Source organism: Corvus cornix, chromosome 8, assembly GCF_000738735.6.
Source record: "Corvus cornix cornix isolate S_Up_H32 chromosome 8, ASM73873v5, whole genome shotgun sequence".
Classification (NCBI taxonomy): Eukaryota; Metazoa; Chordata; class Aves; order Passeriformes; family Corvidae; genus Corvus; species Corvus cornix.
This window is the reverse complement of record NC_046338.1, coordinates 21,548,514-21,576,290: the sequence shown is the minus strand read 5'-3', so window position 1 is coordinate 21,576,290 and position 27,777 is coordinate 21,548,514. Positions and strand designations below refer to the sequence as shown.

The 27,777-nt window shown below is 36.5% G+C and overlaps 1 protein-coding gene across 4 annotated transcripts in view; it reads left to right on the top strand.

Annotated features, from left to right (window-relative positions):
- Positions 1 to 27,777, top strand: part of CAMSAP2 (calmodulin regulated spectrin associated protein family member 2) — an 82,277-nt gene that overhangs the window by 23,713 nt on the left and 30,787 nt on the right. For 2 of the 4 annotated variants that reach the window (XM_039555717.1, XM_039555718.1), the window contains exons 3-6: positions 16,479 to 16,640; positions 17,315 to 17,398; positions 23,458 to 23,490; positions 27,582 to 27,723. In XM_039555717.1, the coding sequence (XP_039411651.1) occupies positions 16,479 to 16,640; positions 17,315 to 17,398; positions 23,458 to 23,490; positions 27,582 to 27,723 (421 nt within the window). The remainder of the gene's footprint in view (positions 1 to 16,478; positions 16,641 to 17,314; positions 17,399 to 23,457; positions 23,491 to 27,581; positions 27,724 to 27,777) is intronic. The other 2 variants (XM_039555720.1, XM_039555719.1) reach the window with 1 other exon arrangement.

Sequence of the window (27,777 nt, the reverse complement as noted above, 5' to 3'; positions counted from 1 at the left end):
TGCTTGCCTTTATTCAGCTGAGGTGGGACCTTTCATTTCTGTGACTTACTTGATTCTCTTCTTACTGTACCAAATTCAGAGGGAGAACTGATTACTCCTGTAATTAATCATCTTGCCACAATTTTTCCCTTCTCTTTAAACCTGATCAGTGAGGAGTTCTCCTTCCAGGCCACTGGTAAAAATAGTAAGAGATGGTGAGCTGGTAACTCATTCATGTGGTGTTTCTTGAAAAATTCACCAATTCATTGCTGATTCTATGCTCAGGGCTGCACTATAAATCAGTTTAATGTATGCAGCATTAAGAAGTCTCTTTAATCAGAATGTATGAGTATCAAGTTAGATGCCTTACACTCATAATAAGTCTTGCACTTTTCACTTATAAATTTAAGTGAATTTAGAAAGTGGCTTATGTTCTGTTAGTTCATGTTTAAATCGGCATGTGTTCATTTTTCATATATAAATCAAGCTGCTTGTTGACTCCAAAATTGGGGCCTTAAAATTCTTTGTATTGTCTGTTGGCTCTCAAATAAAATCCATTGTTTCACATCTTCTAATCTTTTGGAATGTCCCCAGTGTTCTGAGACTTATTGGAAGAATAGCTCAATGTGTACAGATTACTCCCCTTTAAATCCTTTTGTAGTTTTAAAAATACAGTATTTTTTTCTTTCCCTATTTGCTCCAGACTGAGATGAAGATTTAGGTTAAGCATGAAATTGGCAGACTTGCAGATAATCCAAAGACTATCAAAAATTAATATATTTTCTAGAAGACTGAATTAGAACTCCCTTTAAAAAAAAGGAAATATGTTACTAGTGTCAGCTTGCAGGTCAGTATGTTAACTCCTAACAGAATTGAGCTATTTCTCTGTAGGACAGTATTTCCACCCTTAAACATGACTGTCCTCAGTCATCAAAGAAATGAGCTACAAGCTGGCTTTTTAAGGCTGAAACCTTGGACAGCAGCACAAAAGCCTGTCAGCACTTAGGTGGTTTAAAAAGGTGCTGTGTTTAATGGTATAACTGCACGTCTCTCCTGCCACTTACATCACTTTTTCCCCTGTATGAAGAAGCTCTTGGTTCATATTTACTTTTAGATAATGTGCATCTCAGCTACCATCTTGATGACTAAATTAAGGATAAAATCATGCAAGACTGCTTTCATATTATTCTAAAATATATTCTATTTTGACCATATTGTCACTTTTGTTGTCTTATCCAAATTGTAGTCTGAAAAATGGTGGGTTGTGGTTTTTTTCCTGGCAGTTATTTTATCTTGGAAAAATACCTACTCTTCTTCCAGTACAACCACTGACTAAATTTTCCTCTAAGTTTTCCTGAAGGCATACACTGATGATTTTTCATTCTTTGCATTGCTTCTGTACCTTTCCCAAATATTCTTTGGAAAGAATTTAAAATATGATCTGAATTTGCAAGTTTAATCCTAGTCCAATGACATTTTGATTTTGTCTTTTGTTCTACTTAGGGATGGCGTATATCTCTGTTCTGCTGGTTATTTATTTTACAAATTCTTTCTTGTACAAGTTCTTACAAGCATATTGGAGATAGCTGCTGGACTAGAGGAGAGTGAGCCAAATTCACTCCTTTGCCAAAGGGAAGGCTGAAGTGCAGACCAAAGAGCTGTGGACTCTGATGAGCTTCCTTCCTGAGCCAGCAGATACTGAGTAGTTCAAGAAGGCCTTCAGGATGTAGGTCTGAGAAAAAATGTGAGAGATTAGAGGGCTTAGGAGGGGAACTGAGTCTTTAAGGGGACTTAGAGTGATGGCTGGGTGAGAGAAGTGAAGTTTCTCCAGAGACTGGAGCTCACAGTTCATCAGTTCACACAGCTTCGCTGATATAGAGCAACTTAACTTCTTCCCACTTTACACCTTTTTGTTACTAAAAGGTAATCACAGCCAAGTGCTCGGGGGTGTTTCCCCAAAGTGCTTCAGTTATTCTATCAAAAGGGCATCATCAATCTGTGACAATCCCAATAAAGCAGAGACTTCCAGATCTCTGTGTAGGCATGATGTGATAAAGCCTTATTGCTGGGAATATCTTCTTCCAGAATGGTGAAATTTTTTTTTCACCCACAGTATAACTCCCACCACTCCTCCTCTGCTTCTTGCAACAGCATCAGTATACATGGTGCTTTACAGATTAAAATAATACACTGTTAATTTTTTGGAAACTAGACATGCCATTATCTCTTACTTTATTGTCATAATTTCTGGGGGCAAAATAATGGATTCATATTACAACAGGAAAATACTGAAGAAAATAATAAAAATAATAACTGAACTTGTAAAATAATATTATTTAACTTCTATACTTTCTGCTGTGAAAAAGCATGTTACAGTAGGCTTATATTTACAGAAACTTTTTGCAGTCTTTTACATACTTCAGATGCCTTTTTAGAGGATGCAATTAATTGCATTTGCATAAGCAGTTTGAACATGATTATACATTGAAATGAGGTTTTGAGGTGATATTGGAATGCTTGGTAGGTCACTTGTTTTTCCATGTTGTAAATGTCAGTAGGCAGTACATAGTGCTTAAGGTAGGGCTGCTTACTATTTCAGTGAACTGTTTATTCAATTAATCAAATGCAGAATAAAATTTGGAGGCTGAGTGAGAAGACTATAAAATCAGGTCTATATATATATATTTATTAATTATTTATTTATGTCAAAGAATTGTCTTTATCTCACCAAGCAGCATGTTTTATCATACTTATATAGCATTGTATCTGCAAATATGAATACATTCAGTACTAGGTAGTACGTTCTTTATCAGTAATTAGAAGAGAATTTAAGTTGCTTCATCCAGTGTCTTGTTGAAATACCAGGGTGTAACAGCGAATTTTCATGTTGGATCAGGGCAACAGAGGAATGAAAAGATCATAATATATATACATAAAATATAAAGAGCTGAGCAGGACTTGTTAAACAAATGTCTGGTAATGGTTGATTGTTCTATTAAATGATCTGTTTAAAAACCCCAATATTTTAATACCAATATTAGTATATGTAGAAATGATTGATGATATTATTTATCTATTTAACTATGCACCCAAAAAAAGTTTAAAAAATTAGTGGCAGTACCAAATATGGGTAAGCTAGGAAAAGCCAAATTGGCGTTTTCATTTGCACTCTTGGAACTCTGGCAAAAACAAGACGTTAATCTCTAAATGTGACAACCTGTCTCGTTCGTATCTCGCAGGGGTAATGCTGTTTGAATGACTGATTCATTCTCATTAAGGCCTGTTGTAACATCATTTGCTGTGTGTATTAAAAGCTACTCTGACATCTCACTCCTATAGATATATTGGTGTGTAAATGTATGTATGTAAACAAACGTGAGAGTTACTGAGCCAAATCTACAAATGGGGAAATAAGACATTAAGAATGTAAAGAGTTAAGATGAAGGCAGCATTCGAAATATAATAGTCAGTCATTGATAAAGCTCAACTTGCCAAAAGAATTTGTAGTTTATGTAAAGACAATCCCAGTATAGTCAGTTAGGGATTAATTCAAAAGTCATTGTAAAGGTCATGTTAATCAATGATAGAAGTATTTTAAAGAGTATCCAAGTAAAAGGTTTGAAGAATCACTATTACCATGCCTTTTCTTTATTTTGAACCATTTCAGAGTTGTACTTTCTGGTAGATCAGTGTGGTCCAGCTGGCTGCCCAGCAGCCTGCAGCTGTTGTGGCGTGGCTCTGGGAATGGGTGTCTGAACAGCCAGCTCGCTTCCAAGGGCTTCCTGCTCTGGCCGTCCTGTCCCGGCACACGGCCCAGTTTGCTGCTCATGCCTGGCTGAAGGATGGAGCTGGGGGCACATTTCCTGCTGTGTGACTGCACATCCTGGGATGGCACAAGGAAGTTGCAGGCTATAATGAAAGAAGTGAGGAATGTTCATGTTCCTCTAGCCCATAGTAGCTACTCTGGTTGAGCCTCTCTGTGCTTGTTCTTTGGACATGCAAAACTGATTTTGTTTTGTCTTGTTTTTTCCACAGTATGGGTAACTTGTATTAAACATTTACTTTGGTTTGGATTTGATAATATATATTGAACTACCCAAACAATAGAGTAGCAAGGGTTACAGCACCCACTCTTCGATGGCTAGTATTTGTTTTGCATACAAGTGCAAAGAGGATGAATGGGAAGAGTTCCGGACATAACAGAAAGCATGTGTACTAATGGGAATGTTCCTATCAGTTTATCCTAATAGTTTTTGAATTTTTCCTTTTTCTTTGCCACAATATGAAGATATAAAGTTGTCTTTCTGAAATGAAATTTTATTTAAAGTGAGGATTACAGGTGCATGTATGATTGTTCTCCATCAATAATTATAAGACTGTGAAGTAGTTCTTCACTAATGAGATAGCACAGGTCTGTGCCTGCACCTTTCATCTGTCGTGGGATAATAAAATAATGCATTAAATCAATATATGCACTGTAGCTGCATTATATACACAAAGTACACATTATTTACTGGAAGCTAAAGTACCACAGAGCCCTCTGTTCAGGGAGAAACGATGTGTACGTTCTCTTGTAGGCTTGGCATTCCTCTAGCCTGGGTTCATTCTTGGGCCTCTATAGTACCTCTTGTCCATATGTGTCCAACAGAGAACGTGAAATAAACATCATAATTCTTAAGTAATACATCTTAAAATAGCAACTGTTCTGTGTCTAAGGATGAATAATTAACATTTCTAAGCAAACCTTAAATTATCTAAACTATGTTTTAAAGCACATTTTAAACTATTGACAAGTTTTCATGTTTAATATAATGTTTTGCACAGTCTTTCATATCTGTAATGTGTACTGTAAGAATTTTCTTTGGCAAAATTGCTTATTGATTTGGATGTATCATATGTCCAGATGACCAGGTAGATACTGAAATACATCCTGCTTATTACCTATGACCAAAACATGTCCTGTGATATTTCTTCTTCAGTGAGAGCTGTATGCCTGGTTTTCTAAGAGTGTCCATTCCATCTTGTTCTATCACAGTATTGATTTTTTTTTTTCTTTTTCAAATACTACAGATTGACTTGCCTATGCAGACAGCCAGCTTTTTATGTTTGATAAAATTTTCCTTTGGGTATTTTAGGTAACATAAGTTACAGATACTGCCTGCAATTCTGAAATAACACGCTTGAAGCCAATGATTTTAAATTGATTGCTGAAACGTCCCATAATGTGTCTCACATGTAGTTCAGCCAAGTTTCTGAGTAATCGTCCTTTCCCATTTACGGATTATGGGATTTCAGAGTTTGGATGCTTGAAAAGAAAGAACAGATGTCAGGCAATTTCTAATTTTAATGAGAAGGAGGTTTGGAAAAAAACCAAACAAACCACAGACATGAAACACAGCAAAATAAGGCATTCAGAAATTAAGGAAAGAAATGGAAAACAACCATTTCTACTTTTCTTTGCTTTACTTAGTCCAATTAGAAAAACCATCGATTAAGTCCTTGCAGCAATACCTCTCCAGGGATTTTGGCCTGGCTTGATGTCATTCCTCTATGCTTATACCACCTTCTTTTCCACCTCATCCAAAAACAAAACCTGTTTTCAGCTCCTCCAAATGTTCCAACAGTCACACTGCCCAGCAAAGATTTTTGTTCTGTGTTTTGTGCTTTTGGCCAATGAAACAGTGTTGAGAATCGCTGGAACTGCCTGACTCTTGCACAGGGCCTGCACTGATCCTTGCATGGCACTAGATTGTACTGCTGAGGGGAGTTCGTGTTTACACCTGGTGGTCTCTGAATCCATTGCTTAAGGACAGCTATAAAATACTTTCCATCTTCTTCCCTCTGTTCATCTTCCCTCCTATTTCCAATTAACAAGGTGATTAATAGTTGAGTTTCATATATGAGGGTCACTGCTTTTGCCAGAGGAAAGATTTCATCACGTGAAGGGCTTGTGTGGTTTCTGGACAGCATGCACTGACATATCTCGTGCTTGTAGCACAAAGTTTCTAATAATACTATTGGTATTTATTGGTATTCTTGGAAGCAAAGAAAATACAATCTAGTTATTGCCATCTTAAGTAATTATTTTGAAAACTAAAGGAAAGGAGTTACCAGTTTTCCCATTTCTGCCTTGTGATTTTCTCTTCAGCTGGTTGCTTTGTTTTGTTTCGTTTATCACCATGCTCTCTAACTCAGCATGCTTTAGTCGGGGAGAAAAGGAGGAGGGATATTTTGCCTAAGAAAATGGTTGTTTACTACAATGTGAATAGGTTACTGCTGCGGCTGACTTCACTGTTTCAAGAGCTACTAATTATGCAACATCTCCTGGAATAATAACATTATAAACCAAAAATGCATGAGGAATGAGAACACAATGGTGTGGTTTATTGTTTTAATCTTTAAGAAGACTTATGAACTGGCAGTTATTTCATTACCAAAGAGAGGTGGATGAAGGAGACTTTCCAATTTGTTTTCATGCCCTGAAAAGAGCTGGTTTACAAACAGATACTTGTGAAGGATGAGAATGGGCACTGTTTTACCTTGCTTGCCAGTTAACTAAGAAGTAGCCTCTAGTTCACAGTGGTCTCCTGTTCTCTCTTAATTCTTTGGGTAAAACATTTTAATATTTTCTGTGCATAGACTGCAAGCTAATTACCCATTTCATTTTTCAAAAGAAAGTTTTCTTGAAGAAGTTGTACCTCCTGAAGATGGCTTTTCATGCCTTTACCAAAGTAACTTTCAAGAAAAGTTTTAGTTACTATGTCATTGACCTTCCCATTTTTGTGAAATGCTGATACAAAGTCAATCCACTGCATTATTAGTAAGCTGCTTGAATTCCAGATTTTTTTTTTTTTAAGTTGAGCAACTGCTGGCAACTGCAGTCCTTCTTGTAGGTAGCCCATCCTCAGCACAACCCTTTTCTGGGTACCAATCTGCTCCTGTTGGTCTGCAGCAGTTCCTGACGCAGACAGAGCCTGGGTATGACCCTGTGCTTAGCAGAAGCTTATGGTGATGGAGACTACTGCCAGATGTCCTGCAAAAATCTGCAGCGGTAGATGAAGTGGACGTCCTCGGGTCCAAATAATCTATTAAAAAGGATTACTGGTACAGCACGAGCTCTATGAGGGCACACAGATTGCTCTTTCTTAAGAATAAAGTATATTCCTTAGTACAGTTGATTTGAACAATGAAAAAACAGAACTTAAAGTTTACAGTAATTGTTTTACTCCTGTGTGTGCATATGTAAGAGTCTTTCTCTGAAGAACCAGTACTTCTGAGGTTCAAGATCTGTCCTAAAGTTTGGTGTTTAGTCCAGATTAACCAAACAGGTGGAAACACTTTTGAATATGTTTATTGAAACAATCATAAAGGACCTTTCCCACTTCTGCTATAATATCACTGTGGGCCATATCCTTGTTTAGCAGCCACTGTTGTGGTTGGCCTGTCCTAATCCTTTAATAAGTAGATGAAAAAATGTTGGTCAGCTGTCTGATTTAGTAATGCTATTAGTCAGCAGCTTGTCACTTGCAAGGTTTTACTACTTTAACAGCCATAGAGAAAGAGATTTCTTGTGAGCAGTATAATTTTGTGTCTGTTTTAATTATTTAACACTGCTGGTAGAGTTCATTTAAAGTAGGAGACTAGGAAATTTCTTTTGACCTTGGCTATTATTTTAGCAGAAAATTTTTGTCCAGGTCAATTTCACTCTCATGTCTTACTGTGCTGTGTTATGGTCTAAAAATGTGGTATTCCTAAAAACCTTTAAAGAGAAGGTCAAATAACTCCTACTCTTAATGTAACTGCCATTGCAGTAATGAGTGTGATGACCTTATTTCTCTGCCCTTGCATCGTTAATAAAGAAACAGCAAGGAAGTTTTCAGGAGCCTGTTCATATGCAAATGCGGGAAGATTTCATATTAAGTTTTCATATAAAAATTGAAACTAGTTTTCCTCTTTTTGAAGATAGCATGTTGAAATGACCATACATGTTTTGATTTCTTAAGCCAGCATTTTGCTAGATCAACAAAGAAAGCTAAGCCTAACAAAGATTCTCATGTTTCTTTCCTAAAAATGGATTTTTGTGTATCAGCAATTTTAAAAAAAACACAGAAGCTTTTCATAGGTTCTTCAGCAGCAGTTTTGTGAAAATATGGTGATATTTGATATCTGACAGAATGAAGTTGTCCCTAGGTCTTGGATGCTTACATGTCAGAGGCATTTGCTTCAATACTAAATTTTTTTGCTTTATCTAAGGTGTTGAATGATACACATTTCCTCCATACGTGATAAAAATACAAATTTGGACCAAGAAGGATGGTAACTCTCAAAAACAAAGATGGTTTTTACAAAGAACAGCCCCCCAAATATCTTGTTTGTAACTAAAAGTCGTTCTTAAAATGCCTTCCCATAGAATTTAAGTCTGTATTTCCAGTTTTGCATTTTGGCAAGTGTCTCACACAAGTTTCAGCTGGGAGGCACATTTCCTGAGGAAACTGAGTAGAATGTAGGAGTTAAAAACATACCCTGGAAGGCCAGTCCCAGAACTGTGTGCAATTCAGTTGGAGATTTCCATTGATAGTTTGCCCCTACTTTGATCATCTTTTGGTTTGAGAAATGAGGGAAAGAACCACAGTTAAAGTTATCTCTGCTCTTGTAGAAAAGCAGTGTTCTGTGTTTACCTTTTTTTTTTAAAGAAAAAGCTTGATAGAAACATGATTATATTGAGAGTTCCGTTTTTGAAACAGGGAAGTTGAACAAACCAGTATATTGTTCTATTCATCACTGCAATTAGAGCATCATTACTACTATGTGCAGAAAAGCTCATTACTACCATTCAGTTAATCAGAACCTAAGGCCACTGGCAGTAGATGTGTTAAATATTGAGAATTATGTCAAATATCGTGCTCTGTATTACTTGAGGTGATTTTTTTAGTAAATCATTATTGTAATATCAAGTTGGTTGCATGCCTTGTATCAAATGGGTATTTTACATTCATTCAAGTCTTTAAACCTTCTAAAGATTGTGAGATAAAGGGTGAGAGTAACTAACTAGTTTGATCCAAAAAAATGCAAAACTGAAATGCAGATAAGTCAGAAAGCATGTGGTATCAGTTACCTGAGCTAAAAAAGCTGCCATTCAAAACTGGCTGTCAATTTAACTGTCACACAGATGAGCTAGAAGTCTGTGTTGCAAAGTTTCAGAAGTACTCTGCTCTGATCCCAGACCAAGCCATGGCATGGAAAGGCTTTGTCAGTGGGGCTTGCAGCATGCTGAGGCACAGTGCCAGGCTTCATGCCCTGAAGAAGACATCCCTCTGTTTCCTTTTCCAGTCTCATCTCCATGAATTAATACCTCTGCCCTACACATAGATTTTATTTTGGGATCTCTGCCTCTTTTTCTCTTTGCCTGACTTCCCCTCTTACATACTTCTATTGCATCACCCAATCCTGAACTCCTCACCCCAAATTCTGTAGAAATCTGGTTTGTCTTGTCGCTGCTCCTGCTTCTCCATGAGGGAGTGGTAGTTCTCCAGCACTCCTAAGGCTGGCTTCCTTCAGCAGATGTTCTGAGATGAATATGCTTTGATACTTCCTGGTGATAACTGCCTCTGCAGGTGTTTAGCTGAGCTGCCATAGAAGTTAAACCAGTAGTTTTAATGTCATTCCTATGCAGGTATGAGTGCATCAGGAAGAGGGAACTATTTTTTGATATATGGATAAGACAAAGCCTTGTTTTTCTTTTTTGCACTCCTGTATTCCTCAAAGAGTAGTGGAGCTTGCTGTGACAAAAAGAGATTCAGATGATATTTAATACAATTATTGCTTGTTCTTGGTTTGAATGACCAGCATAAGGGCAAGAAGACAATGCACATAAGTAATTTTTGTAAGAGACTTTTGGGGTTGTTTTATCTGGACAGGATTTGACAGTATATTCTAGGAAAATCCTGAATTATCTTCAAAAACAAAGTCCTCTGGAAAGTTTGAGGGTCTGGCTATTTACTTGTTGAAGTGTGTATAACTGTCTTACCAGTTATCCTGTGTTACTTTCTTGGTTTAGTTTAAACTATCTAACTTACCAGTATTTATCTTTGAAACATGGAGTACTTAGCACAAAGACACTGAAGTGTCTTTGTGGTTTTTACCATTAAGCACTTGAAGTTTCCAGTAAATAAGGTACAGGAAACTTGCAGTTGTTAAGTATATTTTAAAAATTCAAAGTAGGTCATGTGAAACTGTAAAATAAGTCAAAATTCAAATAATGTGATGAACACCATTTGCTGGTTCTTGATTCTAGTGTGTGTTGTGCAGGTATTTTGTTTCACTATGTCCTGGAGTAGGTCAAGGTCTCACTTGGTTGTGTCATCCAGAAAGAGTCTGGGAATCTCTTTTAGGTACTTAGTTAGGATTGAGTTAGTAGAAAAAATTATGAAGTTCCCTAACAAGCATAATGAGGAAAAACCCTAGGTTGAACTTAAAAGTGCTATCAAAATGGTTAACACAGCCAATATCTGTACCTAAGAAATCATTTTTATAGAAGTGAATTACATTTCCTGTGTCACATGTGTATAGTCAGCCCACCAATGATTTTTTATTATATATATTCATATAATAGATTACTTAATTTAAGAAGTTAACCAAATAGAGAAGGTTATAAAAACACTGAAAGCAAAAACCATTCCCCCTGCATTGCAGAACCCGTCTCGAGGTGCTTAGGATGACTCAGTAATGCCTGGTTTCGCTGAGTAAGCATCTTATCAGAGTCGGGCCCTTGTTCTTCATGACAGTGCAGCAAGGAGGTAATTCAGCATGATCATTCCCTTGCAGGACAAGACTAACTAGACAGCTGGGGTTATTTTAGGATTGTGCTAAGCATAAGTATTGTGTGAGGCTAGAGAAAAATTGCATTCGAAAATCATCAAGCAGAGCAGAACTGACTACTTCAGACTGCTCCGTGTTGTTGATTGAAATATTTTAGAATTTGTTTCCTTTCTAGTATCAAAATTGTCTTCATTTTGCTGTAAAAATGATGGTGAAATGAAGCAATAGCTTTGAAATCTGTAATAGAGTTATCACCTATTGGCTCTGCTCATGATTTCCTTCCTCACCTCCTGCAGTATTCAAGCCTTGGCCTATATTTTCCCTGAGCAGGAATTCTGCAGTTTTCCACTCTTAGTTGAGACTTGGAGTTTAGATGATATCTCATTATGCTTGCAGATTCATTTGAGACTTGGATTATCTGGGGGAGGGTCTCAGGGAAAGAGGCCTGGAGGGTTAAGCTACCCAGTCTCCTCAAACTGTTGTTCACAGAATCTGCAAGGAAGCTGGATGCATAGACGTGGGTAAAGTGGTATGGAAGGAGATCCTCACAGTGCTCTTGGCACACCTTTCCTCTGTGTTTAAGCACATACTCACCTGTTATTACTGTCTTTCTTTTACCATGGATATGAGCAACTCTTGCTTTACCTGTCTTTTTTCTTAATGTATGTGTCCTATACTGATTATTTCATATATATTCTTGATAATCAGAGTAATTGTCATCAAGCCCTTGGAATTACTGTTTTTTAAGTGGAGTGTGAAAGTACCGGGATCCAAACCTCTTCAGAAGGCTTCAGAAGGCAGAAGCAGTAGGTTACACACTAACCACTGATTCAAGGGAGATACAAAAGTTCTCCCAGCTAAATGTAGAGAGCTGATCTCGTCTGTTCTTTGCTCGAGTGCCTGATCCAGTTGAGGCAAATCTTTAGTGAATTTAGCTAGAATTATATGTATTTGTTGTGCAATATGTGTTTCTACTTACAAAAGCCAGTCTGTCAAAGATCAAATCTCTTCTCCAAAGCGTAGTGAGTTTAGGGGACTTTTAATAAAAGAGAAAAACTCCAGGAAAGAGTGAATTAATTATTTATTTCTATTTAGCATGAGGGTAACAATTATATTCTTTGTTTTCTTTCTTCCCCTTTCTTCAAGTACTGTAGTGGGAAATGGGTTTGTCTGTGTTTTTCCTAAAGATGGAGTTGAAAAGAGAACTCTTGTCCTGAATATCACTTAATGGAATATAATATCCTTAGTAGTAGGTAACAATGTAGGAGCTGTCTGTAATTTGTGATATTTATCCATAAGTATCTGTGTGTGCAGTATCACACACACCTTTTGCTTAGTACACTTTCTAATGAAGTTGTTTTCAGTTCTTCAAGGGAGGCGAAGAAAGCTCTGTAATCAAATATTAGGCAGACAGGAAAGCATTAGCAGCCATGCTCAGAATAATTTTTCTTCTGCAGTTCAGTAAGCTTCTTATTGAACTATTCAGCAGTAGAATGAAAAACTGTGAAGCCTACATTACAGGGCAGAATCTAACCAGTAATTACATGAGATTGTTAAGATTAGTAAGTTAAAACTCTTGTTTTCTGTGCAGGCTGTAGCTGGGAAAGACAAAACCACATTTGTCTCTTAGAAAATAAAATACCTCTAAGAATCCAGCATTTTGTATTTTTTAATATATTGTTGTGTTCTATTTAAGGCTTTATTGCTTTGCACCATTGTAGTGAAGCAATCAAAGAAAAAAAGGTTTTTTTGAATTGGCTTAAGACAAATCTCTGCATAACACTTATGTGAAAAGTGTATTATTTCCTGTGTTGTTCACTGCTGCTGTGTTGATCTTGATTTTTTTTGGTGGTATTTCTCTAATGGTTTTGTGTAATTTAATGTTACCATTTGGGGCTTTTTAAAATTATTTCTCTAAATTGATTTTTCTTTTTTGGAATTGTACATCTTTATTTATGCCTTGCTGCAATTCTGGATGTGGGAGGTATGTGACAGCATGGAATCCTGCCTGGGTTTTTTAGGCTGTGTCTCAGAATGCTGCCACCTCAGAGGAAATACCAGCACTTAATGTACTGTCTCCATCCCAGTCATCAGCAGCTCCTTCAGGGGACTTCCTTCAGGCATTGTGTTCCAGGCTTGTCCAGAGAGAGAAGACATTGCTGAGTGGTTCATCCCAGTTTCTGCCCAGCTCCAAGTGGTTTCTGCTTCTCCCTCAGATAGGAAATGTTGCTTCCTTGCATAATTCACTCATAACTGCAGATCTGACTAGTAAAAATGAACTCTCCCTCTGGATTCTTTTAGCTGTACCTAAAATATGCTGTTCAGTGAGAGAGGCAAAAAAACCTCAGAACTTTATTATTATCAACAGAATTTCTTAAAAATTGGGGTTTTTTAGAGAGCTTCAGCAGTTATGCTGACAATGCCTGTATTTGGAAGAGTAGGACACTGTTTTTATAGTGCAGTTTTAATTTACTCTTTCTCATTGAGCATAGTGAATCAAGAGATGTAAAAGAACGCAGCATGTCTGTTCTTTCCAGAATAAATGGAAGAAAACCAGTAGGGCTGTATGTGGAATTAAATAGTTTTCTCATTCTTCTTGTAACTCCTTTAAGAAAAAAACCCAGCAAACAAACCAAACTAAACAAACAACTGGTTTAGATATAAGGTATCATATATGTTTATTTCGTTGCTTGCAATTTTCTAGGGGAATAAATCCATATACGTTACTAGTTTTGAATATTTTCATTAGTAAAGAAACTATTTATAAAACCAAAAGTTTGATTTTTGCTAGCTGAAAAAAGTGGCAATTCGTTGTTTGTTTCTCAGGATAATACTCATTTTTCTTTTTATTATTTACTGTTTTTTACAAGTCTTCTGAGTGTCCTGCCTGGATTATAAAGAAAATAACTTGGAGTCACTTTTGGGACTGAAGATGCTTGTATTTGATTTCTTGTATAAAAGAAGGATTGTGACATGGATCTAGCCAGTGTCAGTAAAAGTTTATTACACTTAGTTTTGATAGTACGAATCTGAGGTCATTCTTCCCTCTGTTTGTTTAAGTAGTTTGCACTTCATTAATGATTTGCAAGAAACATTGAAAATGAGACTCAGTTGACTAATTGTAAATAATTTACTTTTCCTAATATATTTATAATGTACTGAGCATACTGGCAGTTCTAGCAACACTTCAGTGGCTTTCTCTGTCCACTGGCAATCCACTTTATAGGTGTTTTCCAGAGAAGCTCATGATCCAGCATGGGGGCTGTGAAGGCTACTAAATTCCCTCTGGGGAGTTCCAGTGGCTGCTTTTCTTGCAGGCTGGTCTCAGAGCACAGGTGTAGTAGCCAGGGAACTACTCATGGATCAACAGCTGGGGAAGAAGATGCTGCTTTCACACCTGCTGGGAGCTTTCATACCTGCATTCCCGCAGGCAGGGAATGAAGGGTGGAAACAATGCCCTTGTGCAGCAGGCAGTGTGAACAGTTCCTGATCAGCCTGGGTGACTCCTAGCACACTCCTAGCAGTAGCATTCTCTATGAGGCCACTCTTAGTCTGGCTGAAAAACACATTTTTGTGCACTACCTCCTCTAAAAAACCAAATCCAGCATTTTCTTGCTGATTCAATGTCTCTTTCTAGTTTTTTTGAAGACGTTCTGAAAATAGCACAAGGTTTTAACCCAGGTGCTATTCATTCTAGGCAAGATGTAGCAAGGAAAGATTATTAGAGCAATGACCTTGGATGCCAGAGATGATCCAAATCTTCCCTTCTTTCCTGCATGTTACACGTGCTAAACTACCTTTCTGCAATCTGACCTGGGAACTCCTACCAGAAGTGCATGGATCTGTCTGGCTGACCCAGGCTCTGCAATCCCTCACAAGGATTTGGGGGACTGTACTCGTAGTTAATGTGATACTTTGAACCTTCCTCTGCACTGCATTGCTGGGCCAGCAGAGGAGTGGTTCGTGCATCCCTGTGTAGCATTGCTGCACTGCACACTGGAGTGCAGGCTCCTCAGGAGGCTGGACACAGGCAATACCTTTCCTTCTTAAGTACTTTTGGGTGGCAAGATTCAGCTGCCCAGCACGTTCCTCCACTCACCTAAGAGCTTATATCAGTATTTGTCCATAAAGGTCTGTAAATAAGCTCCTAAGGCATAATAATGGTGGTGGAAGGAGTTTATTCAGACTGGGTCCATCAGTAGTGGCAGCAGTAAGGAGGTGCTGATTCGTTGCCCAGCTGCTGCCGCTACTGGGAGCACACATGGAGTCTGTGGCAGACAGGGCTCTCAGGTCATACCCAGGGTCCAAGGAGAATAAGCTTGTCCCAGGAAGATTGGCTGTCACCTTGAGTTTTGTGAATGCCTGTTAAGTGTAGTTTGCCTTTTTTTGTGAAACAAAGCAACTTAATTGCTTTAAAAAATTGGGTATTTGCTGCTGCCTACTTCTGAGGTCAGCATCATCACTTGCATTGATATAAACATTGAGAGCAGTGTATAGTCTGAATCTGTTCTTTTTCCTGCTGGGAATTCTGGATGTGCATGAGCTACGTTAACTGTTACGATTAGATAGCATATTGCTGTGTGACGCATGTTGTTCATCGCTGTCACCATGGCTGTTACAGCTACCTTGTGAGATGTTTGTGTGAATATTTTTTATAGTATTGAAGTGGTGGTGTTAACAAGTGTTGGGGATCTTTGTTTGCATCCTGAGCTGTGTTTAAAGGCAGTGTTTAAAAAATACTGTCTTTGGAAAGTGGTCTGGTCTATGGGAAATCTTGCTTAATACTTAGAAAGCTGTTTCTGTTTTTCTTATCATGAAGCAGAAGGAAATGTGTTTAGCTGTAGGCACTGCCTTTAAAAACAACTATCATTTTATTATTCAATCACACGAATCTAATGTAAATCCTGGTTGTCATCCTCTTTTTTTTGGTTATTGTGTTGGGTTGGGGGGGGGGATTGTTTGGTCATTTTGAACTATTACAAACTGTGAAATAGCCATCATCTTTATATATATATACATATATATATATATATATATAAACCACCAGAAGAAATGTAACTCCTCTTTTAACAGAAGGTATATTGTTTTAAACCTAGTTGAGTATATATAGCTGTGGAACCTACACTACATCTGCATAACATAACTAGAAGAAAAATAAATGTTTTTCTATCATGTTGAGTTTTTACTGAAGATTAGTACAATCATGTCTTCTTCCTGGATTAGGACTTTAAATATAGATAAACTTTCACATATTAATGCAGCATTTTCATGATGATGAAGGCTGTTTAGCAGGCAGTTTCAGCTTTTATTTTCAGTACAAATAACATCTATCAGACAGGGGGTTTTGGTTTTGCTATGAGTGACAAATTTAAAAGATCTCTTTAGCTCTGTTAAAAGTGATGTGATGTTTGAATTAAACTTGCTTATTCTGTTCACTTTCAGTTCTTTAAATTTGGTGTTAATTTTACAGAAGTTATTTTAATTTGCAATTTAATCTGTTTTCTCCGGTCTCTTATGTTTGTTTTCACTTGTTTTTCATTTAAAAACTGACAACCTGATAGAGAACTTGTAGCATTTACACTTTTGGTCTTTTCATCTTTGTGCCTATGTTCAGAAGCAATACATAAGAAAGTGATCTTTCAATTTGCAAACTAATCAGGTGTTGGTGCTTCTCATTGTAGAGTGCTCACTTGGCCATGATCGATACCCTCATGATGGCTTATACTGTGGAGATGGTCAGTGTTGAGAAAGTCATCGCATGCACTCAGCAGTATTCAACCTTCTTCCAAGCTACAGAAGTACCCTATGACATTGAGGATGCTGTCATGTACTGGATAAACAAGGTATGAGTGCTGGAAAAGCAAACTGGGATTTTCTTTGTTGTCTGTATGATTCGATTAGAGATGAGAGGCTAGGATATGTATTTATGTATGTAGGTATATCAGGACTGTTTTGATACAGACTGTTCCTTCATCTGCTGTTTTTGGAATATAAAAAGGTAAGTTTGCAGAAATAAGTTAAACATGTGTGAACCAAATAAATGGGAGGTCCAAATTAATACTGTAATATATACTACATATGACATCTTAGGTGTCACAGTCATGTTGAGAAGCCACGGTGCCTGCTTAAGGGTCTCTTTTTGGCTCTTTATAAGTTGTCATGTACTTTATCATGATTTAAATGCAAAGGTATTCTGTTTGTTTGAACATATCTTGCTTGTGTGTGATCTACCTTCACTGAGCAATCAAATCAAGTAACAAGGATACCTTGTTAATCAAATGTGACTGAGCATAATAAGGGACAGGTTAGTTTGTATCGTGTAAAGCTAACAAGCAGTGACCTTAGACTGTATCCGACACTGACATTTGCTGGTTTTGCTTCAGGGCTATAGTCTGAAATGTTTGGTTTATGTTTTTAGTTAACTCTGTGTTCGTGATTTATAGACCTTTTGAAAAACTTCTAATTTCTGTGACTTGTTTCTTAGGACAGACAACTAAATGAGCTATTTTGTCTCTAGGTAAATGAACATTTGAAAGACATCATGGAACAGGAACAAAAACTAAAAGAGCACCACAGTGCAGAATCTGCAGGAGGTCAAAAGGTAGGTGTGGGAGTTAAAATATTTTAAACAAGAGTAAGCATTTATCTGTAAATGCTTACTCTTGCAGACATTGAACTTTTAACTGCTTGTTAAAGAAAGCAAATTCGTAGTATTCATTTTGTTATTAGTTTTATCATTTCCATGAAAATACCCATTTAAAAGTAAAACTAACAGAGTTGCACTTTTTATAGCCAGTTGTCCTTTCTGACAAATAAATCTTTGATAGCAGGGAAACATCTGTTACATTAGTGGTAAGGAATTTAAGATTAACGAACACTTTAGAATGAATTAAAACCCCATACAGATCTTATATGAAAAAGACTGGAACTTGTTTCATGGTTTTTAATAGTTTTTTCCTTCATGAATCTCAAAAGAGAGATCTGTATGTGATATCATGGGAAGGATTGCTCTGGCTATGATCCAAAGTACTGGTTGATTACAGGTTTTATTATATATACAATAAAACCAGATTACGTTTGATTCCCTTTCCTAACAGGATTTTGTTTCTTTTGTTTGCAGAGCTCAGTTAATTAAGTAGTATTATATACACATCAAAATAGGTAGGGATAGCAGACAGTTCCAGAGTATGTAAAATTACTTGCTTCAGAAAGATCCTTTACCCTGTTGTGATGTAATTATTATTGAAGAATTGGTAATCAGTTTGAACACCTTTTGGTATTATCCCTGCACTTGAATGCAGAACAGATTTCCAAGCTGCTGCAAGGCTGTAATCCTCCTTCCCATCCTGGTGTGTTCTCACGTAAGCTGCTGCCTCCTTTTCAGTGCCACTTTGAAGCAGTGACACGTTACCAGCCTGGATTAGATGTTCAGCTTCAAAAAACATGAATGTAGTGAATATCTTTGCATTTGTAGGTGTTTTTTAAATGTAAGGAATGCCAATGAAGGCTAATCAGGTTGTGACTCAGCAAAAGAAAATGGTGGTTCTTCCAATAATGGTGTGCATATACCCTGGTGCATATACCCTGCCATGGAAAATTTAAACTGTTTTCAACAGTGATAATAGCATAGAAATCTGGAGAATAAGATGTCCTTGACAAGTTCATTTCTCAAATTTAGGTAAAACAAAGTTAACAGAGGCCAGGCAGATAACCTGTGTTCCTCTGTCCTCTAGTGGTTTTTCTTTCTCCTGAAAAGAATAGTAGGAAGTTTTATGTGGGTTTTAGGCCATCTTGAAAAGAAGAGAACAATTTTGAAAATTGAAAGCATGAGAGTCTTAATATGGTAAACAAATATATATCAAAGAGAAAATTATTATCAGAGCAATTCCATCAAATTGTCTGTATTTGTAAAAATCCAGTAATATTTATTTTCACTTACTTCGCTTATTTGCAACTTCTATTAGGAGTAAAAAGATAACATTTTTAGTTTATAGTTTATCTTCACTGTCAAAATTTTTAAATCAATTGTTAAAAAATTTATATAATCTGTAACTGATGCCATAAAGGGACTTGGTGTAATAGCACATTTACCTAAAAATGGTATTGTGTTGTTTTAAATGAATTTTGAAGCTGTAACACAGCACAAGAGCCCAGTTCTGTTGGCCAAGGTATAAATGCATTTGCAAAATAGCAAAATCATGCAACAGTTGCCATATAATGGAAAAAATGTGTATTTAAGGCCATCTCTTCTGTACACTGTGTTTTTGATACTATTATCCCAGGTACATGTTATGTTTTTTGCCTCACTAGGGATTCAAGTGCATAAATTATATTGTCAAGTAAGGTGCTCCATGCTTGGGGGTTGTATTAGCATGAGGATTATTTAACTCCAGGTTTTTTTTGATAAACTGTTCAACTGATGGTTAATTTACCATGAAATCTCAGCTTTTCTTTTAGTCATATGTCTCACACTATTTCCCAAGTTTTCGCTTGCTTTTCCTAAAGGTAATGGTCATTGCATGCATGCAAACATCTGAGGTTCAGAAACGCAAGAAACATCCTAACTGAACCCTGTATTTCTTCACAGAGGATTATACTGAATGTGGCTTTACAAGGAAAACTAATGCAGATGCATTGGATGGGTCCACTGCATCAAATCAAGTTGGCCAGCATTTCTAACAGGAGTTCCTGTTAAATTATCATGTGGCTCCTGTCAAGCACGTCTTAATGTTGATTCCCAGATGCCCAGGTGTTTTACACTGATTATGTGTCTCCAGATTGCATCAGTCCATGTATTCCTCCTTTAAAAGCACAGAATCAATGTTGTATTTGCCTCACCTCTGCATCTCAGCAAAGCTGTGAAAGAACTGTAGCTGAATTCCTGTACCAGGTTTGGGTATTGTTGAAATATGTATATAATTTTTCATTTCATGTTGTGCTTTGGTATAGTCATTAGTAACAATAAATATTCTTAGATTAAAAACAGGTGAGCAAGGGGGAATTAAGTTCTGCCTTTTTATTAACTAAAGCTCTATTACATGATTTTCCATTTTTTTGGAAAAATTAAACTATGCTTCTATAGATTTATTTAGAATTTTCTATGCTCATGTTACAGTTGTAGCTTAATTCTCAGTATCTGAATTGTTTTATTTTCTTTCTTTGATGTTTTTAAATTCCTAACTGCTGGTTCTATTTGTTTTTTATAACTTAGCATGAAGGGGAACTGCAATGTTCCATTGTTCAGCTTTTAATGTTTTCCACCATCATTTTCAGGCTGGGGCTTTTTAATTTAGGTTCTCCATGTTACCAAGACAGTTAGCTGTTCAAATGGTGAACTCCACTTGAAAATTTAAGGTTTGCTATCTGCCTTTTTCTAGGCAAAACCTTTGTTTATTTAAGTTTCAGAGTTTCCAAGGTATGGTCAGGTCTGGAACCGGAATTAAATTTAAATTCTGAATGCCTCTTCTGATCAGAGATGGCCAGGCAAACATGGGAAGAATAGATAATTTTAGTCAATAGGGAAAGCTTTTCTTTAATTTTAATTTCTGGCCAAGAAACAGTAAAATTAGGTACCTAAAAGGTGAAACAAAGTTAACAAGTAAATTTTTTTTAGTGATTTCATAATTCCCTACAGTTATACATTTGTAAATTAATCAGTTGTGAAAAATAATTTCAGTGTAACCCTCAAGCGTGCCAAACTGTGCTACTGTGTTGTTACAAAACTGTGGTGAATCTTCTTGCAATTAATAGTAAATTTCTATGTTTACAAAAGGTTTAAACATCAAATACAGATTATTAGATAATACAAATGATAGGATATACCTATTTTCTATTTCTGGGTAGATAAAATCAGTATTAACAGATTATGAGGTTGCTTTTTTCTTTCCCTGTCTTCTGCTACTAGCTGTCTGTAGAAGATAAGAGGAAGGAGTATGTATGATTTTTAGTTCCAGGTAGTCCCCTGTGGATCTTGATCAGCTGGTGATTTGTGGTAACCCCATCTTTTTCTGGTAGAGTCTCTGCATCTCTTTTCAGAATTAGGATTTCAAGTTTTGTAGTAAATAGCTTTGGTTTTCAGGCTTCCACTGAATAATACGTAGTGAATGTACAGTTGCACTGGTTAAACTGCTGATTTTCAGTGTAGTTGGAACTTTCCCAAAAACATGTTATTCTTCTGTCTGCTTCTGTGGTTTAGACTGAATCAGCCTTAACAGATTTAAGTCAAATCCAAATCCTATGAAAGAAACAAATGTAGCTTCATTTAAGTACCTGGATTCTTCAAGCCTTTTTTAAGATCAGTTTAAACAGTGCAACTTCTTGTGTGAAGGTAAAACACTAACGCTGTAGTTCCACTTTCAATTTAATGTTTCATAAATCCACACTGCTAGCAAAACCTAACCTGTCAAGAAGAAAAGTTTGCAGCAGAATCAGCTTCTTGATCCAATCAATGCATAGCTGCATGAACACAAATGATGGTGCAAAGAACATAGCAGAAACAACAGTTAGTGAAAGGCATGACTATTGTGTTTTGGCACCATAAGATGAGTTTATATGGACATAAATTTATCATAGCCATTTTTAAAACATCTTGTTGGGGGGATAAAAAAAATCATCATGCAAAACTGTAGGCTCTCAACCTGAGGGACTATTTTGTTTTTTTCAGCTGTTTTGTTTTGTGGGGTTTTATTTTGGTGGTGGTGGTGGGAAGAAGTCAGCCAGGATTCTCTGCTTAGTTTGTTTCATAGTGACTGATTTTTATGAAGTTCCAGGGCAAAAAAGTTTATTCTTGCTGATCCAAAGTGACAGTACTGAATTCTCAGGTTACTGAATTTAGTAACAGCCACTGAACTCCCAAGTTGTCCAAGAGACTTCAGCTTTTCTGTATCTCTTTTCCTTTAAGTGGCCTTACAAAATGTATGCTTATAAATCTTACGGTCTCTTTGCATTTGAATTTGATTATCTAAAGTCTTTCACTCCTCTGAAGCGTATTCAGTCATCTCAACCACAGTTTCAACCAAGTGGATAAATAAAGGTGCATATTGGATTACTAGTTTTGAGTTCTGTTACTGTTATGCAGAGCTGGTCTTCGGAATTGAAATGAATGTGTGCTTTCTTCCAAAGAGTACTTCTTCAGCCTAGCGTTAAATAGACATTGGTGGAGTCCAGGTCTGAAGTAACACTGCACCTTGATAAATGCAAGAAAGATGTTCCTGTCAGTGTTAAATAGAGTAATAGGCAGCCTAGGTCTGATCTTAGCCAATTTAGCCAAAACCTTGCTCTATGATATGGTTTAGAATTCCTGATTGCTGTTGAAAATGAAGACAGTTTGTTTTCAAATTTACATGCTTTTCCATACACTGACTATATTTCGGTGAGATGATGAGAAACTGAACCCTATGGAAAGTGCTTTAGCTGGGTGTGACAGAAATGTCCAGAGCCACACATGGACATGCATCTTGCAGTTGATTTCTTCTAAGTGCCCTTGGCATTCTCCACTGAACAATCTAGTTAAATGGAGGAGAGGGATGTTGAGAATAGCTGTGTTACCAATGCGCACCCGTTAGTGCACAATAGCTTTTTTCCATAAAAGCTCTGTATCATTGCTGCAGTTGTTTTCAAGGTTTCATAGAAGCACAGTATTTTAGTAACATAAAATAATAAGGTTCCATAGCAGTTTGTTCCCTGGTAGTTTGAAACTACATTTTTACCATTTCCAGAAAATATTTATCTTCATTAAAAACAAAATAAATTCTTTCCTGCACTTTCGTAATGGGGTTTTTATTTTTATTTTATTTTTCCTACAATGAAATCAATAGAATGGTGATGTTTTCTCTGTGTGTTTATAGTACTGGTACATAATATTTTTATTCTTAATACCAGAAGTATTATGCCAGATTAGTGCACAGAGTTGCAGAAAAAATCAGTGTGCTTCAGATTAGTATTTTTTGATCAAATAATGAGTTTAGAGTTTTATGTATCAGTTCTGATAATTCCTCTGCCAGTAGTCAAAACTCCATCTACATTTCAGGTCATTGCACATCATGCAGCTGATGCTAATGTGATTTGTCATTGTAAAAATATAACTGCCTGTACCTCTTGTTGTCATGAAAACTGTCATGATTGTTTAAAAATATTGTTGAATGTTATTGTTTGGCTTGAAGTAACTAACACAAGCTTCACTGCAGTTGGGTGTACTGTATTACCGTGTGTTTATCCCTTTTCTCATTGCTTTAGCTTCCCTGCTTCCCCATGTGTGCTGCTGGAGTTCATTTTGATACTTGTGATATCATGACTTCAAGTCTCAAATGAATTCTTCAGTCGGATTGCATATGTAGAGTACAATTAGATGTGTGAAAGCATTTCATAAAACTGCATTGATCTGACAATCTTAGCTGTTCATGTGGGAAAATTATAATGTTGATCTACAAAGAGTGCAGACATATTTCACCAGTGTTACTGCTGCTAATTAGCTCAATACGCAGAGGTTACAGTGCACTTATGCTTGCCATTAAATTACAACTCACTGTTATACAAAACTAAGAATGTTAAAGAAAATTGCTTTATAAAAGTAATTTATGAAATCTGATAAAATGTTCCTTTTTTTTTTTTTTTCCCTTTGCTTTTTGCTTTTATCCTTTTTTCCTACTGCTTCCTCTGAAGTCTCCTACCAAATGGTTTTGGAAACTGGTTCCTGTAAGTTTGCCCAACTGCTTCACTTTGATCAAATTGCTTATTTTGGGAATGGCTTTGTCCATGTCATGCTGGTCTAATCATTCATTTCATTTATCTGTATGAGCTAATTTTATAAGAGATTGCCCTGCAAAGGAGCGCATACTGCAGAAGCCTGTTTTGCAAGGTAATCTGTGCAAAAGAAATGTGAGATATGATGCTGGATAAGGAATTACTTTTCAAGCAGTCAGTGGCTTTGTACAAGGCAGTGCTACCTGCTATTAACTCAGGTCAAATGATTAGGGTATTCGCAAACTACTTTTTCATAAGCTTTCAGTAAGCACATGTTATTTGATATCAATTCACTTTTAAAAAGAGACTTGCAGAAGTAGTTTTTAATTGTTGATGCTACATGGAATCTGAAATCATATTTATTTTAACCATATGCAATCATTACACCATTCATCTAGAATTCCCCATTTTTTCAGCTGATTTAACATTGCTGTTAATCTCTCCCCATACAAAATGACCCAAAGCAGCCTACTTTTACTGAGATTATAATTTCACTAAAAGTAATAAAAAAATAACTTTCCATGTCTGCAATAATAATATTTTTTTCTCTGCGCTGTGTCACCTTGGGGTTGTCATTACTTTCCTCTATCATGTGGAATTCACACTTGATGTGCATTCAGATTGTTTATTTGGTAACAGGTTTGGCTGAGAACAGCTGTTTAGGTATATGCAGAATTGCATACTTCTGATATAAATTCCAAAGAACTAATTCCCATCTGTCATTGCTCTAAAGATTACCAAATAATTGATCTAACAGTCCCTCAGATATTTGTTGTCATAACGAATAAAAGATTGCTCTTACACTGCAAAAGAAATTGAAAATAACAAGGCAGTTGCATGTAGGCAACAAAAAAAATTACTCTGTGTCTGGAAAACCAATTTAAAAGTACTGTCTCCAGCAGCCTAAGCAGTGTTCAGATTCCTGACAGTCTATGGGCAATTGCTCTATTAAAGTATTTATTACAGTTGTGACACACACAGATACTCTGCTCTTCACAGTATAGCCATTTAATTTTGTTTTGGAATTAAGGTAGTGTAACTAATTGGAGGGAATAATGTAAAAAACAAATTAAGATAGACCACAATATCACAAATTTTTTGTCTTATTTTGACAAAATAAGGCTACTTCAAAACAGTTTCAGAATGTTTGTGTTCTGTTTTAGTCTAGGGTGTTAGTTCTCTTCCTTTGCATAAAAATGATATTCAACTATAAAATACTTAATCTGTTGAGAAGCTAACTCCAGGTTGCCTGTCATTCATCCATAAACAACTTGAACTAGTGGTATTTATGTTACTTTGTGTTGTTAGTTCAGTAGAGATGCAGTTAAACCCCGAGTGCTACTGATAATACTCAGGCTGCTCTATTACTTCAGACAGTCTTGTCTCTTCCCTTTAGACTAGAGCACGTTTCATAGTGGCAGATATTCCTGAGCATACAGGCAGCTAAAACCTCTGATAAGTAAATTTATAACATGTTATCTACTGTATGGTAAATGTGTAAGAGCATTCATTATTAATGATTAACTCTGAATACACACAAGCACTTATGACAGAGTAGCTGGTGTGCTGTTGGTTCATCTTTAGCCAACCTTGTTTGTAGGCAAGTGTCTCGACTATACCTAGACTAGTTTAAGTGGAATAAGCTCAAAGAAGCTAAATCGAGATGGTTTAGGATCTCAGAAACAAGATGCCTGTATTAGCATTTATGTTTCGATTAGCTCTAGAGCTTTATAATAAACGTAGAAGTTCGTCTTTTGCATTGTTGGATATATATTTAGTAGCAAACACTGCAGCTGATGAGAAGAGTTTCTTCAAATGGAAGTTGATTTAAAATGCAGTGCAATTACCAGTATTTTTCATTTTTTAAGTATAATTTCTTTTATCTTTTCAACCAAATTGAAACATGATGCCTGCTATACTCTAATGAACCTGGCAGATCAGGTTATGAGTTTGTTTTTCCTGAAATAGTGTGCTTGGCATTCTCTACGATTAATTAAATCCTCTATGTCCACTTCAAAGATATTACACAGTTTCTAACATGGGTGGGCACTGTTCATAAGGCCAGTGAAGGCATCATCAAAGTACTTTTTCACGGGATTTACTGTGCAACACCACTGTATTGTCAATTTCAAATAATTTTGAATACTCCATTAAAAGATGCTATTCAAAAGAATATGTAAGTCAAACAGAGCTTGTTGGGCCATGATGCTCTGTCTGTCCCTATCCTATATCCTTACCATAACTCATGCTTAATTATAATTAAATTGTGATATTTCATAGACTTACTTTTAGTCATTTTGAGGAGTACATGCATGGACATAATAACATGGAATTTGAAACATAGGGAATTTTCATCATAGTGGGTCACTGGATTGCTGTAGAGTTAGAAAGAATAAACTTTCACTGCAAGTATAATTGGCCTATTTCATTAGAGATACTAGGGAATATTAAGAACATGGAGAAAAGAGTATTAATAATGCATAACAGAACACGATTTTTGTTTGGTGTTAATGTTTCCTCTAGCACACAAAAATGGGATTTTCATTTTTATACAGCATATTTGGCGCACAAATACCACTACACTGAAAGCATGAAGTAACAACTAACTCTCAGAGAGTTTGTTAAAATATTCATTGGTTGAGGTATAAGTTCTCTGGGCCATGTACAAGCTCTTTATTTTTCTAGAACTGATGTGGCTGCTGTTGCCAGATTAGGCTTTTACTTCTTAGGCCAGTTAGGGGACACTGACATTCACTGAGATAACCCCACATCATCCTGACAGAAATCCAGTGACAGTAAGTACAGCCCTCAGGGTTAGTCTGTGGTTCCACAGACTTTTTTGTGTGCAAAGATGGCTTAAACAATTCCTACTCCACCCATAAAACCTCCATCCCTGCTCATGTGCTCATTCACTGCAGAAACAAAGGAGTTGCTGTAGCTGGGCCAATGGTTTTGCTATACAGTCCCATCAGCAATTGCTCTGGCACAGCCAAAAGATGGAGAGGAGGAGGTAGGAACACTCAGTTTTAGCCTTGCTGGGAAAAGTGACTTCCACAAAGACTTCTCAGAGCCCCTACAGGGAGACTTGCAGTTCAGTGTTTGTATAGATGGATTTAAATAGTGTAAGATTAACTCAGAAACGCTCTACTGCTTGTAAGTAGTTCTGTGGTACGAATAGAGAAGTAACCCTTTGCTACTCTTTTAAAAATGTCTTAGTACATAATACTAACAAATTAAAATCTATACCACTTTCTTCCACCTCCATTTGTTTTTCCAGGAAGAGGTGGGAAAAAACTAGGAATGATGTTAAATCCGTTTTTTCAGTAAGCCTTCCTCTCCTATCACAGAAAAAAACCCCAAACTTAAAAATATATTCACTGCAGATAAATGCTATCTCGATATTCTAAACTAATGATCTCTTTATATGCTGACTTGATTTTCAAAATATTTCCATTTATAACTGGGTCACTACATGGTCATAACACTTGACCATTAATATTTCTCTATGTTTATGAGTGCTTATAGTGGCACATGCTAGTAATAAAAATGGATTTGATCAAATGCACATTTCCTTGTTTCTGAATTTGTCATTAAGTCAGTTCTATGAATGAGATTTTGGGCAAGATACTTAGGTGTGTTAACTTCAGAGTCATGTGACTCGCCAGTAAATTGAAGTTGCACTAGCTAAGGATTTGTCTCACTGTGTTTGCACACAGACCATTTTTAATTGTATAATAATGACTTAAACTTTAGTTAAGGTATATAATGTTATTTAATTCAGCGTGCTATACAGAGATCATCAAAACTTGGAAATTTTGAAGGAAAAGCTCAGTATTAGCATTGTTCGTTTCCTTTTAGATATTATTTATCCCATTCAAAATGTAGCATAGCATGAGTAGTTCTAAGAAATATAATACTGAGAATATTCAGCTGTTTCTTGAATACTGCTTTTTCACTAACAGTATAAAACCTACAGTATGAATGTGTTTCTTCATATGCTTCAGAGCCTTTGTTTGTCTAAATTTCTCCATTTCAAATTGTAGGCTCGTTACCGGAAGGAGCAAACATTGCTCAAGCAGCTGCCCTGCATTCCATTGGTGGAGAATCTGCTCAAGGATGGTACCGATGGTTGTGCCCTAGCAGCCCTGATCCACTTCTACTGTCCAGATGTCATTAAACTGGAGGGTATGTCTGGTGTCCCTTGGCTTAACATGGCCATAAAAGTTTCAGTGTCTGTGT